Source organism: Pseudomyrmex gracilis, unplaced genomic scaffold (assembly GCF_002006095.1).
Source record: "Pseudomyrmex gracilis isolate BER0280 unplaced genomic scaffold, ASM200609v1 scaffold_159, whole genome shotgun sequence".
In the NCBI taxonomy this organism is placed as follows: domain Eukaryota; kingdom Metazoa; phylum Arthropoda; class Insecta; order Hymenoptera; family Formicidae; genus Pseudomyrmex; species Pseudomyrmex gracilis.
Genome location: NW_018020743.1, coordinates 1 through 13,946, shown reverse-complemented (window position 1 = coordinate 13,946; position 13,946 = coordinate 1). Strand labels below are relative to the sequence as shown.

The 13,946-nt window shown below is 37.3% G+C and overlaps 2 protein-coding genes across 4 annotated transcripts; both read left to right on the top strand.

Moving 5' to 3' along the window:
• The first annotated feature begins 291 nt into the window (after positions 1–291).
• LOC109857451 (ras-like protein family member 10B) lies at positions 292–6,164 on the top strand. 2 transcript variants are annotated; one of them, XM_020433755.1, is made up of 5 exons: positions 292–509; positions 2,251–2,411; positions 3,124–3,360; positions 4,366–4,569; positions 5,128–6,164. In XM_020433755.1, exons 1-5 carry the CDS (start codon positions 446–448, stop codon positions 5,251–5,253), a joined length of 792 nt encoding a protein of 263 aa, XP_020289344.1. In that variant the 5' UTR covers positions 292–445; the 3' UTR covers positions 5,254–6,164. The 2 variants fall into 2 exon arrangements, with proteins under 2 accessions (XP_020289344.1, XP_020289343.1); XM_020433754.1 differs by lacking the exon at positions 292–509 and having other exon boundaries at positions 1,990–2,411.
• Positions 6,165–6,551: 387 nt separating this feature from the next.
• LOC109857424 (probable citrate synthase 2, mitochondrial) lies at positions 6,552–11,642 on the top strand. Of its 2 annotated transcripts, none has more exons than XM_020433710.1 (8): positions 6,552–8,076; positions 8,432–8,626; positions 8,916–9,254; positions 9,737–9,942; positions 10,152–10,284; positions 10,369–10,563; positions 10,671–10,772; positions 10,873–11,642. In XM_020433710.1, exons 1-8 carry the CDS (start codon positions 7,942–7,944, stop codon positions 11,068–11,070), a joined length of 1,503 nt encoding a protein of 500 aa, XP_020289299.1. In that variant the 5' UTR covers positions 6,552–7,941; the 3' UTR covers positions 11,071–11,642. The 2 variants fall into 2 exon arrangements, with proteins under 2 accessions (XP_020289299.1, XP_020289298.1); XM_020433709.1 differs by having other exon boundaries at positions 8,432–8,644.
• The last annotated feature ends 2,304 nt before the right edge of the window (positions 11,643–13,946 follow it).

Sequence of the window (13,946 nt, the reverse complement as noted above, 5' to 3'; positions counted from 1 at the left end):
CTCTTTTTACAGAGTACAGAACATGTGTATCTAAATACAAAAATGTGCTAATTTAATTAATTTAATAACGCTATATATTTTCTTTAGTTTCTTGTTTATATCAATTGCAAAAATCGCAATAACGGTCGTCTCTTACATTTGTAAGACAATTAGAACAGTTGCTTCTCGCTGTTGCATATTTAATAATAATTTGGAAAATTTTTTTGATTATAATTCTTGATGTATATAAAAAAAAATATATATATATATAATATATATACACATATATAAGCATACATGTGGTCGTTGATCCCTGGTTAGAAGAGACGGTGTTCTGGAGTTCCTCGTCAGTCGATCGGCGAACTTCGACCGCGAAGGTTCTTGGACCGCGGCGACATGAACATTCGATATCCTCCCCCCGTGTCGCGTTTCTCTCTTGCGATATCTTAATTGAACCTGAAATCTTATGGATCGCTCGCTAGGAGACAATGAAACACTATCAAGCTTACGCGCGAACAAACGACTTTTGGGTAAACGAGACCTGTTCGCACAAGACACTCGATAAGTTCATCCGTACCGATGCATGCTAGAGATATATATATATATATATATATATATTGCTTAATTATTTTGTTGAACGAATAATATATGATAGAGCACGAATTTAATTCTACGAGACAATTTAAAAAAGATGTATGTACAAAAAATAAGATAGTTGTTGTTTATTGAGTCATTTTGCGATGAAAAGCATGTGTGTGTGTGTGTATGTGTGTGTGTGTCATAAGCACACTTAGCTTTCTTCATTAACCCATTTAATCGCGAATCGGGGATCGATTTCCGTTATAGCTAGTGCGTTTCGAAGATTTAATTTACGCGACGACGCGAACTTCTGCGTTCGAGTTTAGAAAGCGGGATTAAATTCATGTAATTATCCGCACGCACACAACAATTTGTTGCACATAATACACACGCGGTCGAATACAACACACGCAGCCTTTATAAAAAAAAAAAAAAAAAATTCCGTATACGAATATTAATCGAAGACATTGGACTCGAAAAGTTTTTTTTTTTTTTTTTACAAATCCGCGAAAATTTCTGCGAACGCGCTTCGCGACTCGCGTCTGTAATTAATATTCTCTTCGCGGAATGAAGAGACCTACATGTGTTCGCAAATTAAATCCTTTCAATAACGAGCGGCGCGCACAAACAATGTTTTCCATTCCGCACAATCGCAAAGTAATTTCGTGGCATAAAATATTTGCAAAGACAAGCGCGAATTCGACCCCAAAAAGATATATATACGATGTATTACGATTTACGGGTCACGTGTAAAAATATTCTCTCCTCTCTTTCTCTCTCTCGCTTCATGAATAATATATTTTTCCCGACACGGAGGACTGACGCGGTCGAGAAACGTTGCGAAGTCGACAAAACAAATGTCTGGAATACTTACTCGTGAACTTTTTTAGACTTTTTTCTTTTTTTCTCACAAAATAGGTCTCGCAATTTTGCGTGACGATGTTCCAACCGTGTATATATATAACCGTGTATAAAGTTCGAATTGTTATACCCCTCGCGTTCTCGAAGTGGATTCTCTCCCCTTCGAGCGCTCTCCGTCAATTATTTAATTGATTCTATCGGATCAGAGTACGTTTCCTTCTTTCTCTTGCGATTTGCGGACTCGCCGTGAGTTAAGAATGAAGTTTTTTTGCGCAGAAACGCTATTCGTTCTCGCACACACACACACACACAAGATTAATTACAACAGAATATTTAAATTTAAACCGTTGAGAATCGTCGGGTTCGAATTTTCGACGCTTTGTTCGTTTCTAACGTGTTCCGACAAGACAAGCTTCTGTGAAATGTTCATTCACACAAATGCTCTTTGTACAAAGCGCGAAATGAAGTTGTTGAACTTCATATAAGTTGAAAGTTAATCACACCGTGTTAATCTTTGCACGTATATATATATATATATATCTTCGACGTTATATTAAAATTGCATGATTTTACACGAGAGATTTCGAAGTGATATAAGTTGCAGCAAAGCCGCGCAATTATTCAAAATGAGGAAGAGAGAGAGAGAGAGAGAGAGCAACTGGTATTTCATCGCAACATTTCTAACCCCCCTCCGGAAATTAGGTCCCGAAGTTATAAAGTATCTTGACACACCTTGTAACACCGAGAGAGAGCAACAAGTTCTCACCCGATGTACCCGGTTGCGCTTTATAGACTTGCGTGGTGCACATTTTCTGCTGTCTCTGCTTGCAGAGCTGGATCTCGATTATTTGGAAAAGCGAGGCGGAAACACAATAACCTACGAAGGCGCCGAAGGCGGATCGAAAGAGGAGGACAGTCCCGCGGACACGTTAGATCGCGTTAAAATCATCTTCCTGGGCGCGCCCGGCGTGGGAAAGACAAGCATAATCCGAGTAAGATCCCTCAACGACACGAACGTGCGCTCAACCATAAATCGCTGGTATTATCGCGCGAAATCTTCTCTGGTTTTAAAAATTATTTTTTTAATTACCAAATTTATCAAAAAAAAAAAAATACATCGAAATTATTTTCATTAAAAAATCTAATTGACACATTTGCATTTACAGTTTTATTATTTTTTTTTTTTATGTAATTATATGTTTGTTAATTTGGGGTAGAGGAAGTATCGCGCTCCAGTTATTTCTCGCGCTCCGGAGTATATTTTCTCTTTGTGCGAAAACGCGATTTTGCGCGCCACGCGTGCGCGCGCGGTTCTCGTTTTCGATCGAGGCGAGAAAGTCGTCGACGGAATCTTTGTTTCAAACGCCAGGAAGAGAACAAAATCGCGGAAACGAGTCTCCTCTCGGAGCGCTCTCGTTCATTTCCGATAATAGTTTCCGCTTATCGATGGCAACGACTATCGACTATTGCCGAGGAAATTAAAAGGCCCGACGAAATGCGCATCCCAAGAAAGGTTCCCCCCGCATCTTCGACGAAAGATGAAATTCAAATTCAAAACACGTCCGAGAGAAAACTCGTTTCCCGGTTTGACTTTATAGTTCGGTAGCGCGCGCGCGGCTCGTTTATTTTTCATTCGCTTCTTTTTTTTTTTTTTTTTTTTAATGCGAAAGTTGTTGCATGATGACTTTTGTTTTCTGCTTCCAGCAATTTGTCTGGAGCGAGTTCTCCGAGGAGTACAGACCAACCGAGAGACGCGAGACGTTCTATCCGAGCGTGGTGCTCGCCGATCGGCTGTACGAATTGAAGATCACCGATCTGCCGACCATTCCGTACTTCCCGGTCAGTTCGCACCTGGAATGGACGGATTTTCGTTATTACGGATTGCGGAGCGCGACCGCGTACGTGCTCGTGTTTGATCTAAGCAATCAGGACACATTTCAGGTGCGTATCGGCCCGGCCGAGTAATGAGACCCCGACAATACAAATTGCATGCCGATAAAATCACCGCGAGACAGAGGGAAAGAAATTGATATTGTAAAAAAAAAAAAAAAAAAAAAAAACCATCAGAAACTCGACGGCGAAACTACGGTTTCGGCTCGGCTCTTCTTCCGACGTTCTTTTTGCCACCCGGACTTTTTCTCTCGCTGTCGTCGCACTTTCCGACTCGAAGTTACGTCAAAGTTGCCGGAATAAAAGTTTGATTATCTGTTTGACGGGTGACGAAACGCGGGGTTTCCCTCGCGGCGGGGAACGGGACGCAACTTTTGCGAGAGAGTCGCCCGTCGGGTCGCAAGGATCGATTGTTGTTCATCGACAACTAAAAAACAAAAAAGTGTTCACAAATAAAAAGTATAATTATTGTGACGAATAAAAAAGTGACATAAGTAGGTGCACCTGTGTGTTTGCACTTTTCTCTCATTATTGAATCGCATTATTTTACGTGGAATTACGATTCGCACACCGAAAAAATTGTATTCTTGTTTTGAGGATATCCCACTTACTTTAGGTATATTTTATACTAAAATAGGCGTCAAGAAGAGTTTCTTATTTTAAGAGGAAAATCCTCTAAATAGTAACATTGATAAGAATATATAGTATACTAATTAGAATATAAAAAAGCCTCTATAGAAAAACATATATATCTCACTATCGAAAAAGACTATATTCTTAAATAAAGAATATATTTTTAAATAAAGAATATATTCTTAATTTCAGAAGAATATCATCTAAAATCTTGAAGAAGATTTTTTAAGTATAAAATCTTCTACTTACAAGAATATACTTTTTTCGGTGCATGCACAATCAAACGTCAAGATTGCGCGCGTTGAAAAATCGTATCTATGCAATCGTGCAAAAAGAATGTTAAAAAAAAAAAAAAAACTCAACGTGAACTCGAGTTCTTCCGTGCCTGACCTTTTGCTTTTTCGATCGATCCCCCCGTTTCAGTACATCAGAACGTTGCGCGAGCAAATCTACGAGGCCCGCGACATGAGAGGCGTACCGCTGCTGGTGGTCGGGAACAAGCAGGACGAACTGTCGCAGGCCGTCGCTTCCGGTTCCAGGTACCGAGACATCGTCAATCTCGTCCGGAAGCACTGGAGATGCGGTTACGTCGAGTGCAGCGCCAGATTTAACTGTCGCGTGGTGCAGGTGCGCATTACACATTTAATCTCTCTCCAATCTGTATATATATATTGTATCTCTCCGCGCGTAGCATATTGCTGTTGAATTAACTTTTCAAGTTTTAAATCCCACGTCGAAATCGCGCTCGAATGAACAAAATAATTGAAAAATATATAACTTTCTCTCGAAACGCAAATCTACTATAAAAAAAATTTGTCGCGAAAATCGAGATAAGTTTTTTTTTCGAAAAAACTTTGTTTCCGACACATTCGTGTGTTATGAAAAAACGTGTACTTATATTTGCGCGTTTGTATTACAGTGCGAATCTGAATATTTATAGGCGCTAGCTCTCTCGAGCGAACGTTTCGAATCAGTTTCTCGAAATCAAATTGCAAAATCTTGTGTGTTGACGCTGACAACAATTCAATAAATAATTTCAACAGTCAAACTACCGTGTTAATTGATTAATTAATTAATCTCAACACAAATTATTCACGCGCGATTCGAATATTACAACGATCTAGATATGAAAATATCGCGAAAGAGAGAGCGACTAAAACGGCAAAACTTTTCTGACTAAAATAGGTATTTCGGGAACTGATGAAGAGCATCCAGGCGATAGAAGGCAGACCGACCTCGCCGGCAGCCGCTACATCGCAGCAGATGCGCTCCAATCCGAACGACAGCGGCGAGAAGTGCAGTCTTCTCTGACAATGAGAATAACTCATGTGCCTGCTACGGGGCAAGATCACGAGGATCGTGGACCGTGCGTTAGCGCGCGAGGACGCGCTATCCGCCAGGTGTGCCACAGTGCCCGGTAATAATAACGCTCGACGTCGATCCTCGTCGATACGCGGCATCGTGTCGCGCGTCATTCGGTCTCAGTCGATGAAACCGGAACAATGACTCGCTCGATCGAGTTGAGTGTGACACAGGTCGACAATGATGACGGCAATCATACGAATATAATTATGTAAATTTTCTCGAAAAAGCCCGAACTCGCACGAGTTACGCACGCGTGCAGAGCGTGATTTCGAAATAAGCGACAATAATATATTGAAATTTCATACGTTGACGGTTTAAAACAAACGAAAAAAAATAAAAAAAAAAAATAAAAAAAAAAAAAAGAATCCGCTGCCGACGCGCGCGGTGAAGCGCACCGCGAGCTTGAAACATATACGAGAGAATTTTGTAATCTAATCAAAAAAAAAATCATCGCTAAATTTTAACGAAAGGAAGGATCTATCCTCTTGCGCTGTTACATTTGTTATATTTATATGAAGAGAGGAGAGAGAGAAGGGGAAGAGGGGGAAGAGATCGAATTTATTTTCAAAGATCGTTTTTTTTTTTACATAAACTGTAAATTGTTGATAATTTTTGACGAGTTCCATTTTCCGACGCGCCTTTTTCAAAGTCACCTCTTTGCGTCTTCATTGAAAAATTACAAATCGATTTTAATAAAACTCGCAATTTCCGAAACAAACAAACAAACAAACAAACAAACAAAGTAAGACCGTGCCAATCACCGAATGCTTCGATAAGTATAACAAAGTTCTCACAGAAAGCGGGATTATTAAGAACCGGGAGTGAAACAAAAGCCAGAAAAAAAAAAAAAAAATTACGATAAAGTAAATACGAAGAAAACGGGAAAATGCAGCGCGAACTTGATTTTAGCTCAACCCTCACACACCTCTCGCGCTGCATTCGGCCTAATAATAAAATCAGTAATAGATAGGTACCTGGAGCAGAGGGAGGAAGCAATAGTATATATATATATATATACATATATATATATATACATACACATATATATTTTACTATACTGTTAAGCGTTAACTGGTTATATTGATTTAACGTTAAAAAAAAAAAAAAAAAAAACACAGTTAAATTATTCGCGAGGAAAAACGTAATCGTTAAAATGTTATATAAATAAATTATATATATATATATATATATATATATTACGAGATGTTATATACATATTGTATATCTAAAAATAAATCACCCACACGTACACACACACCGGCATGTATTGCATACTTAACGTTGTTACCATTTTTATGTACTCTAAGTCGAAATGCAAGAAAAAAAAACAAACATCCGTGCGCACGTAATTTCTAACAATATCTCTAGATCTCTCGAGGTGGCACAACAAGGACACACATCCCTCCGGATTTCTTTGCGACACCGCCGTTGTTAAAAAAAAAAAAAAAAAAAAGAAAATATACACACACACACACACACACACAAAAACCTGTAACGCAACGTGCCATTATCGTGTGCGTAGAGCACTGTATTACTAGCAATAGAGAAACGTTATCGATATTAATTAGTATTTGTTATATATACATATATATATATATTTCAACATAATACATTTCAATCTAACACAAGCGCGTTGAGAAGCTATTATACGCGCGACCTCTGAGAAAAAAAAAAACACACGAAGGGAAATGCCCCTGTATTACCGCAAAAAAAAAAAAAAAAAACCGCTCACTCCAATTGCACAAATGCAGACTAACCGGAAACATTTTGTAATACGCAATCATGTGTTCGTTGGACGTTTGTATGAGTATATTGTAGACGATATTAAAACTTTCGATGTGTGTGACGGGCCCGGTAGCGAGAGAACCGCGACCGACACATAAAATATTATAAGATAAATAAAAAAAAAAAAAAAAAAAAAAGAAGCACTCCTCCCGAGGGCGAATGTTGAAAGTGTTTGACAAAAAAAAATAAATTATTATTTCCTCTTTTGGTCCCGACTCTCTCGCCCGCGTCGCGCGACCGCATCGACTTGTGTCAGTGTGACCGTGTGTAAGCGCAACTAGTACGAAGTGCGCTAGTCGACGGGAGCGAACATTGTGCAACCTACAACAAGTGATATGTGATCTCTTATTTTGTATGCACACGTGCACGACAAGTCGCAATAAAAACCAGCGAGATATTAGCGTGCAGAGATTATATGTTCTTTTGTCACAATTTTCGCGGTCGCCGCTTTATGGATTTTTCGTTCCCAAGACCGTGCACTTTGTGTTTCTCCACTTGCGTGATACCATTGACCCTGATCTCGATTCCTTTTCTATCGCAATATTTCCATAGAGATACCATTATCAAAGGTTGTTATAAAAGAACAAACTGAAGCACGCGTGCGCTCAAAAAAGTGGAAACAGCGAAATTAAAAATTCTCGCTTCTGCTTTTTTTTTTTTTTTTCTGTGTGTGTGTAAACGTCAAAAAATGTCTCTCCGAGGCAAAAGCTAAAAATTTGTCGCGTTTAATTTCACGAACACAGGAACATTGAAAATTCGAACGTCGAATGAAAAAGTTTAGCCCGCAGCTTCCAAGCAGTTTGTTTCTTTCTTTCGTGATTTGCGCAATCCGCGCAGTTATTGTGAAACATGTTTCACCACCTATCAAGAGGATTCCGATGTAAAAGCGGTTATCTGTACACTCGTTGGGACGGGAGAAAGAATTGCACCACGTCCGGTAGAACGAAAACAACCTTCGGAAGGGGAGAACAGCACGTATTGACGGTTGGAATTGCTTTATCGAAGTACGAAATTGCGACTAATTCGCGCGAATTAGTTTATCTATTTTTTTTTTTTTTTTGCTATGTAATCCCCCGCGAGAGTTTTGTCGTCAACGTGCGGTTCTAGTTGCGATTTTTACGAATCGAAGAATTTCGAGTATTTGAAAATGCATCGAAAAAAATAACGTTCAAGTAAAAAAAATTTGATTTAATTATAACACACACATGTATATAATTTACATTCCGATAACATTGCGTGCGACACACATTGGTGGATTCTTTGTTTTTAGTTTAAGTTAATTTTAAAGATTTCTCTCTATTCGTCGTTACTTGACTATTAAACTCTCGTTTGTTCAAAGATAAGCAAGACGAAAGGGGAGCCAAGCACGAGCACAAATCTTAAAGAGGCTCTTAACGAGAAGATACCCGTTCATCACGATCTTTTGCGAAACTTTCGACGTTACTTCGGACCGAATATCATTAGCCAGATCACGGTCGAGAATTTGTACGATGGATTAAGCGACGTGAAAACTCTCGTCAAGGAAACCGCGGAGGTCGATCCCAAACACGGCGTAATAATCGCGAAATATATATTCAATCGCGAAAACTTGCAAAATCATTTCACACTTTTATTTAATTACTTTAGCTTTTCATAGTAAAAACAAGTTTTTCTTAAATAATTTTCTTACTTATAATATTCTGCAAAGGTTTAATATTAAACCAACGCAAAAAAGTAATTTTGAATAAATTTTTGAATATATAAATTCACGAATAACACGTTCGCTGATTCACGCGTGACGCGTGTCTCATTGATTTCCTCTTTCCCCGTTCCCATTTCTTTAGATCATGTATCGCGGACTGACCATGCCGGAAGTGATATCTCTGTTACCTCGTCAAGGAAATCAACCGAGTGCGGAAGCTGTGTTTTGGCTTCTTCTGACCGGCGACGTCCCGACGCAACGGCAAACGGCCTCGCTGATTGCCGATTGGACGTCACGACGTCAGAAATGCAAGGAATGGTGGTCGGGGTCGCGAGGTGAAACAGTGGTTTCCGTTTTACGTTCCGTTCCCGAGACAATTACGCCGTTGCACAAACTGTCGATTGCGTTAACAATTTTCGACATCAGTAAGCGCGCGAAAAAAGCCAAAAAACTGGGCGCCATGCCGTACAGTTATTGGGAGGTAATTAAAAATATAATTTTAATTACACCAAAGAATTTCTAATTAATAATTTAATAATTAAAAAAAACTCTTCTAATAAAAAGACTTATTTTTTTTTTATATTATTTTAATTAAATTTACACAGAGATATATAAATATAATGAGAGAAAATTGTGAAACAAAGTTTATTTACTTAATGTAAAAAAATTGTGATGACAGAAAATTAGCAAACTTCAGATAAACTATTGTGATGCAAAATTTTTGCAAAGTTTCAACACACGTCTCCTCTCTCTCGGAGGTTTGCGAGCTCCGTAATTGAAGCTAATTGGCAAAGAGAAAGCGCTATTTTTCCCGGCACAGAAACTATTGACTTTTCATTATAAACGGTTGTTGCGTAATATCCACTTGGGTTTAACACATCGTCTATCATAATTTTCTTGACGTTATGCGAGAGAGATAAAACGACGCGTTTGTTTTACGCATCGAGTATGTTCGATTTCAAGTATACTTACGAGGACGGTATGGAGTTTCTGGCAACTTTACCGGCGATCATCGGTCTGATCGCGAACAATCAAATATTGACAAACGTGAGCGGTGACGGCGATTGGGCCAAGTTTTTGTCGGACTGTCTGTCGAATCTGAACGACTGTTTCGACAGTCAAAAATCATCGATCGCTGACTTCTTCAGACTCTACGTCACTCTGAACGCGTAAGTATAAGCCGCGAAAAAATATTATTTGATCGTTCGAGTAACGAGAGTAAATTTTCGACAAACAAATCGCGAATTTGACGTTCGAATTAACAATTTGCTAAACGGTAACGATTACAAACGTTATGTAACGTGTGTCAATTTCATTTCTCTTTTCGAGAACTAAAAATATATTGTACAAAGAAGAGCGAAACTCGATGACTTTTCAGCGACGATGACGGCGGAGCTCCGCCCGCTCATGTTGTGCAAATTTTGGGCTCGACCGATCTCAATTTGCACGAGATATTGGCGAGCAGCGTTCTGATGTACCTGAACGAGCCCAAAACCGGAACGATGTTGCAGGTATCGAATCGTTGAAAATACACAAAGAGAACTTCCCCCTCAGACTCTGTTTTCTCTTCTGTTATTCTTATCCGCGCATTACAGTGGACGGAATTGCAAAGAAAGATACGAAACATGCTCGGTCGAACGTGGACGGAAAACGCGCTGGAAGCCTGCGTGCTAAATCTATCGAGCGGCGACAAATTGGTGGGACACAAAGAGGCGGATTTCTGCGACCCGAGATACACGGCTCTCTTAAATTACGCCCGAGAATATCTGCCCGATAATCCCGAAATAAAGGTGCATACACATACATATATATACATATACAATATATGCGCGCGGTAAAAAGAAATATATCCCCTTCGTCGGAAGGAGAGATAAAATTGAAACCGTTTTTTTTCTAGCTCTTGCAAGATATTACGCGGATATTGAGATCGACGATGAAAAGACCGCGCGGAAAGGACATTTATCCGGAGCAGAGCGCTTTGGCCGCGACTATTTTTCAGGTGAAGAAATCGCCGTGCGCATCTTCGCACGAGGAGAATGGAAATTGCGCGAGCAAAACAGAGATTTGAAAACATTCTTATCGCGATGATTCGATTTCAGTTGTACGGGATGGAAAACATGGAACTCAATCAGACGATATTTTTTATGGCGCGGGTTCTGGGAGCGATCGCCTCGATCATCTGGACGCAGATTGTGAACGCGCCCGTCGAGCATCCGATATCAAAATGCACTCCGAGTTACATAGACGTGATTAAGGATAACGAGAAGAAGCGGAAGAAACGTAAATCGACGAAGTGATCGTTCTCTCGATCGCGCGCAATTTATGTAACACATTTTTCTATACAAGAAAATACAGTTTGTTAAATTGTCGCGTAACAACATGGTCAATTCTCTTTTATTTTGCGCGTATATTTCTATTAAAAAATTTCTATTTAGGTAAAAAGTAACGGCACGGATATTATTAGCAGAACCAGAAGTTTGTATTGTTTTTTTCCACACAGAACAGAAAAACTCCATTAGACATCTACTGGATATCGCGTGGAGCTTTGTAACGTCTAATGTGTGTCTAATAGTTTTTGTTCTGTCTGGATTGTTTGTTTGTTTGTTTTTTTTTTTTTTTTTACGTCGTATATGTGCACACGCACTAAATTATAATGCACTATGTAAATATTCTTATTTTCCAATGCGATTATTCATGCAATTATGCGTCTCATAACTTCCCAGATAGTACACATGTGGAAGTCCTCTGGACATCCAGAAGACATCCCAAATGAGCGCCTCATGCTATACCTAGAAATATCCTCAGGATATTAACGTGAGAGGAGTTCTAAGAATTTTTACAGAGTAGAAAGACAACACGTGAAAATAACGTGACTGTAATTTATATTACTAGCACAACACAGGCCCGCGCTACGCGCACGCTATTGTTATTTTTATTTAACGTGTTGTCAGTGAGGCCTGGTTTATGCGGGCAATAACTGTTAACTTATGCCGGAACCGGTAGAGTTTAACTATACTCGAGAGCGTGAATTTAATTTTTTTTGAAATTTAAAATGACCGATCTCGTGATGAGAAAATGAGAAAGGAAAACAGAAAAGGATAAGAAAAATTATTGCAACTTTTCGTACAACATAAATGTGATATACCAGAAAAGATGTGAAGAAAAGAATCTTATTTCAGCGAGCAACATCAGAATTCGTGGAGTGTAGTCAAATATCATCTCCTTTTACATCATCATTTGCTGCTCTGTGCTTTATAAATTTTATTTTATTTTTTTAAAAATACTACATATATATATATATAGAGATACAAAATACACAAAAAACCATGTATATTATACAAAGGTGTTTTAACGGTACACAAATATAAATAATGTCTGAAAAGTTGCAATTCCAAAAAATATAGCTTTTGCTTTTTTATTTAAAACTCTTTATCAGTGTGTTTCCTATTTCCAAGTTTCATTTTACAATTGTTTTATAAATTACAATAGAATACAATTCTATTACATATTTATTACATATAACATACAGTATAATACAATATAATACAATATTATATAATCTAATATATACATAGTTATATCTAATCCTACCTACCTACCTACCTACCTTAGACATCTGACATATCTTAAACGTTACTAGCCTTATTAATTAGGATTAAGGCTGCATAACAGCCTTGATCCTAATTTTACATGATTTTGATTTCTTCCTACTTATTCGGTCTAACATATTTCCTACCTACCCGGCCTAATTTATTTTCTACAAAGCGCTTGTAGATACGCATCCCTACCTATACAGATATCTATTTACCTATCACCTTGGGAAAGTTTTAAAATCTATCATCAAATATTTTACGCGAGGGGCAGTTGTTTTAAAATTAGAAAGTATTATTTTAAATATATTTTGAGTTTCACGTCCGAGTTTTGTTTTAGATTTTATGATTGAAAAATAATATATCTATCCTTCAAAGCTCATCATGTATACTTAAAAGAGATAGATATATTTCTATTTTATAGTAGATAGAAAAAATATATATTTCAATATATATATTTCAAATATATATTTTTGCAAAGATAAAATAGAAAAGAATAAAATTGTAGAAAATAGATATAAGGAACATACGTTTCCAAAAAAAGATTCTATATCGGTTCTTTAAGAGAAATTGATATAGAAATAAAAAAGTGGATGTAGAAAAAAGATATAAAGAATATAAGTTTTTAAAAAAAGATTCTATATCAGTACTTTAAGAGAAATTGATATAGAAGTATAAAAGAACATAAGTCTCTAAAAAGAATTCTATATCGGTTCTTTAAGAGAAATTGATATAGAAATATGAAAGTAAATGCAGAAAATGTAGATAAATATATATATATAAAAAAATAAAAAAAGCACATATATAGAAGAAATATTACAATATTGTTTTAAATCACACAATATACAAATATATGGAAATTTCATCAAAAAAGAATACATCGTCACTCCCTATGTATAATTACATAAGTGTCACATACCGGATTTTCACTTTATTGCATGAGTGATACTTAGGAAGTCACGTTCTTTGTGGTCGCCAAATTAAAAAAAAAATATTTCTAAGTAAAGTAAAAATTTGAAANCGAAAGATCCCTTAACTAGGAAAACTATATGAAGCTTTAAACTTTTAAACTGTTCTCCTCTAAAATTTGCGTTTTGGAGTTACGAGATTATATTGAGTGACGATATATTGAAAAATCAGTGCGACTACTACTCATGCAGAGAATAATTTATTCTTCTCAAAAATTTTCATGGTAGAGATATGAAGCATAATCGATTATTTAATTCTAAATTATTATTTTTCCTTTATATATGCTCAAATTCTATATCTAGGTATACATAATAATTTCGTATGAGATTGAGAAGATCTCATATGATTGTATCTAATTAAACATCATCAGATATAGGATATGTCCATATATAAAGGATATTTTTTTCCAGGCTATTTAAAGAGAATTTAAAGAGAATTTAAAGAGAATATATATAAAAAAGCAACTTTTGTAACATGAGGTGCTTTTTATGTGAGAAGAATAAATTATTTATAATAACGTACCGTTGCGCGTAGTCCATCGTCGTCCATCGCTGTATCTTCAACTCCAGTCCCACGTAGCAATCAGGAACCTACCTTTACTGTCCCACGATGCG

What these genes read in the sequence shown, in the direction of transcription:
- LOC109857451 (XM_020433754.1), top strand. Translation starts at nt 2,046, where the DNA reads ATGAGGAAGAGAGAGAGAGAGAGAGAGAGCAACTGGTATTTCATCGCA. An exon ending in GAAAGACAAGCATAATCCGA is followed by an intron (nt 2,412 to 3,123) that starts GTAAGATCCCTC and finishes TTCTGCTTCCAG; the next exon opens with CAATTTGTCTGGAGCGAGTT. An exon ending in TTAACTGTCGCGTGGTGCAG is followed by an intron (nt 4,570 to 5,127) that starts GTGCGCATTACA and finishes TGACTAAAATAG; the next exon opens with GTATTTCGGGAACTGATGAA.
- LOC109857424 (XM_020433709.1), top strand. Translation starts at nt 7,942, where the DNA reads ATGTTTCACCACCTATCAAGAGGATTCCGATGTAAAAGCGGTTATCTG. An exon ending in CTCTACGTCACTCTGAACGC is followed by an intron (nt 9,943 to 10,151) that starts GTAAGTATAAGC and finishes ATGACTTTTCAG; the next exon opens with CGACGATGACGGCGGAGCTC. An exon ending in CCGATAATCCCGAAATAAAG is followed by an intron (nt 10,564 to 10,670) that starts GTGCATACACAT and finishes TTTTTTTTCTAG; the next exon opens with CTCTTGCAAGATATTACGCG.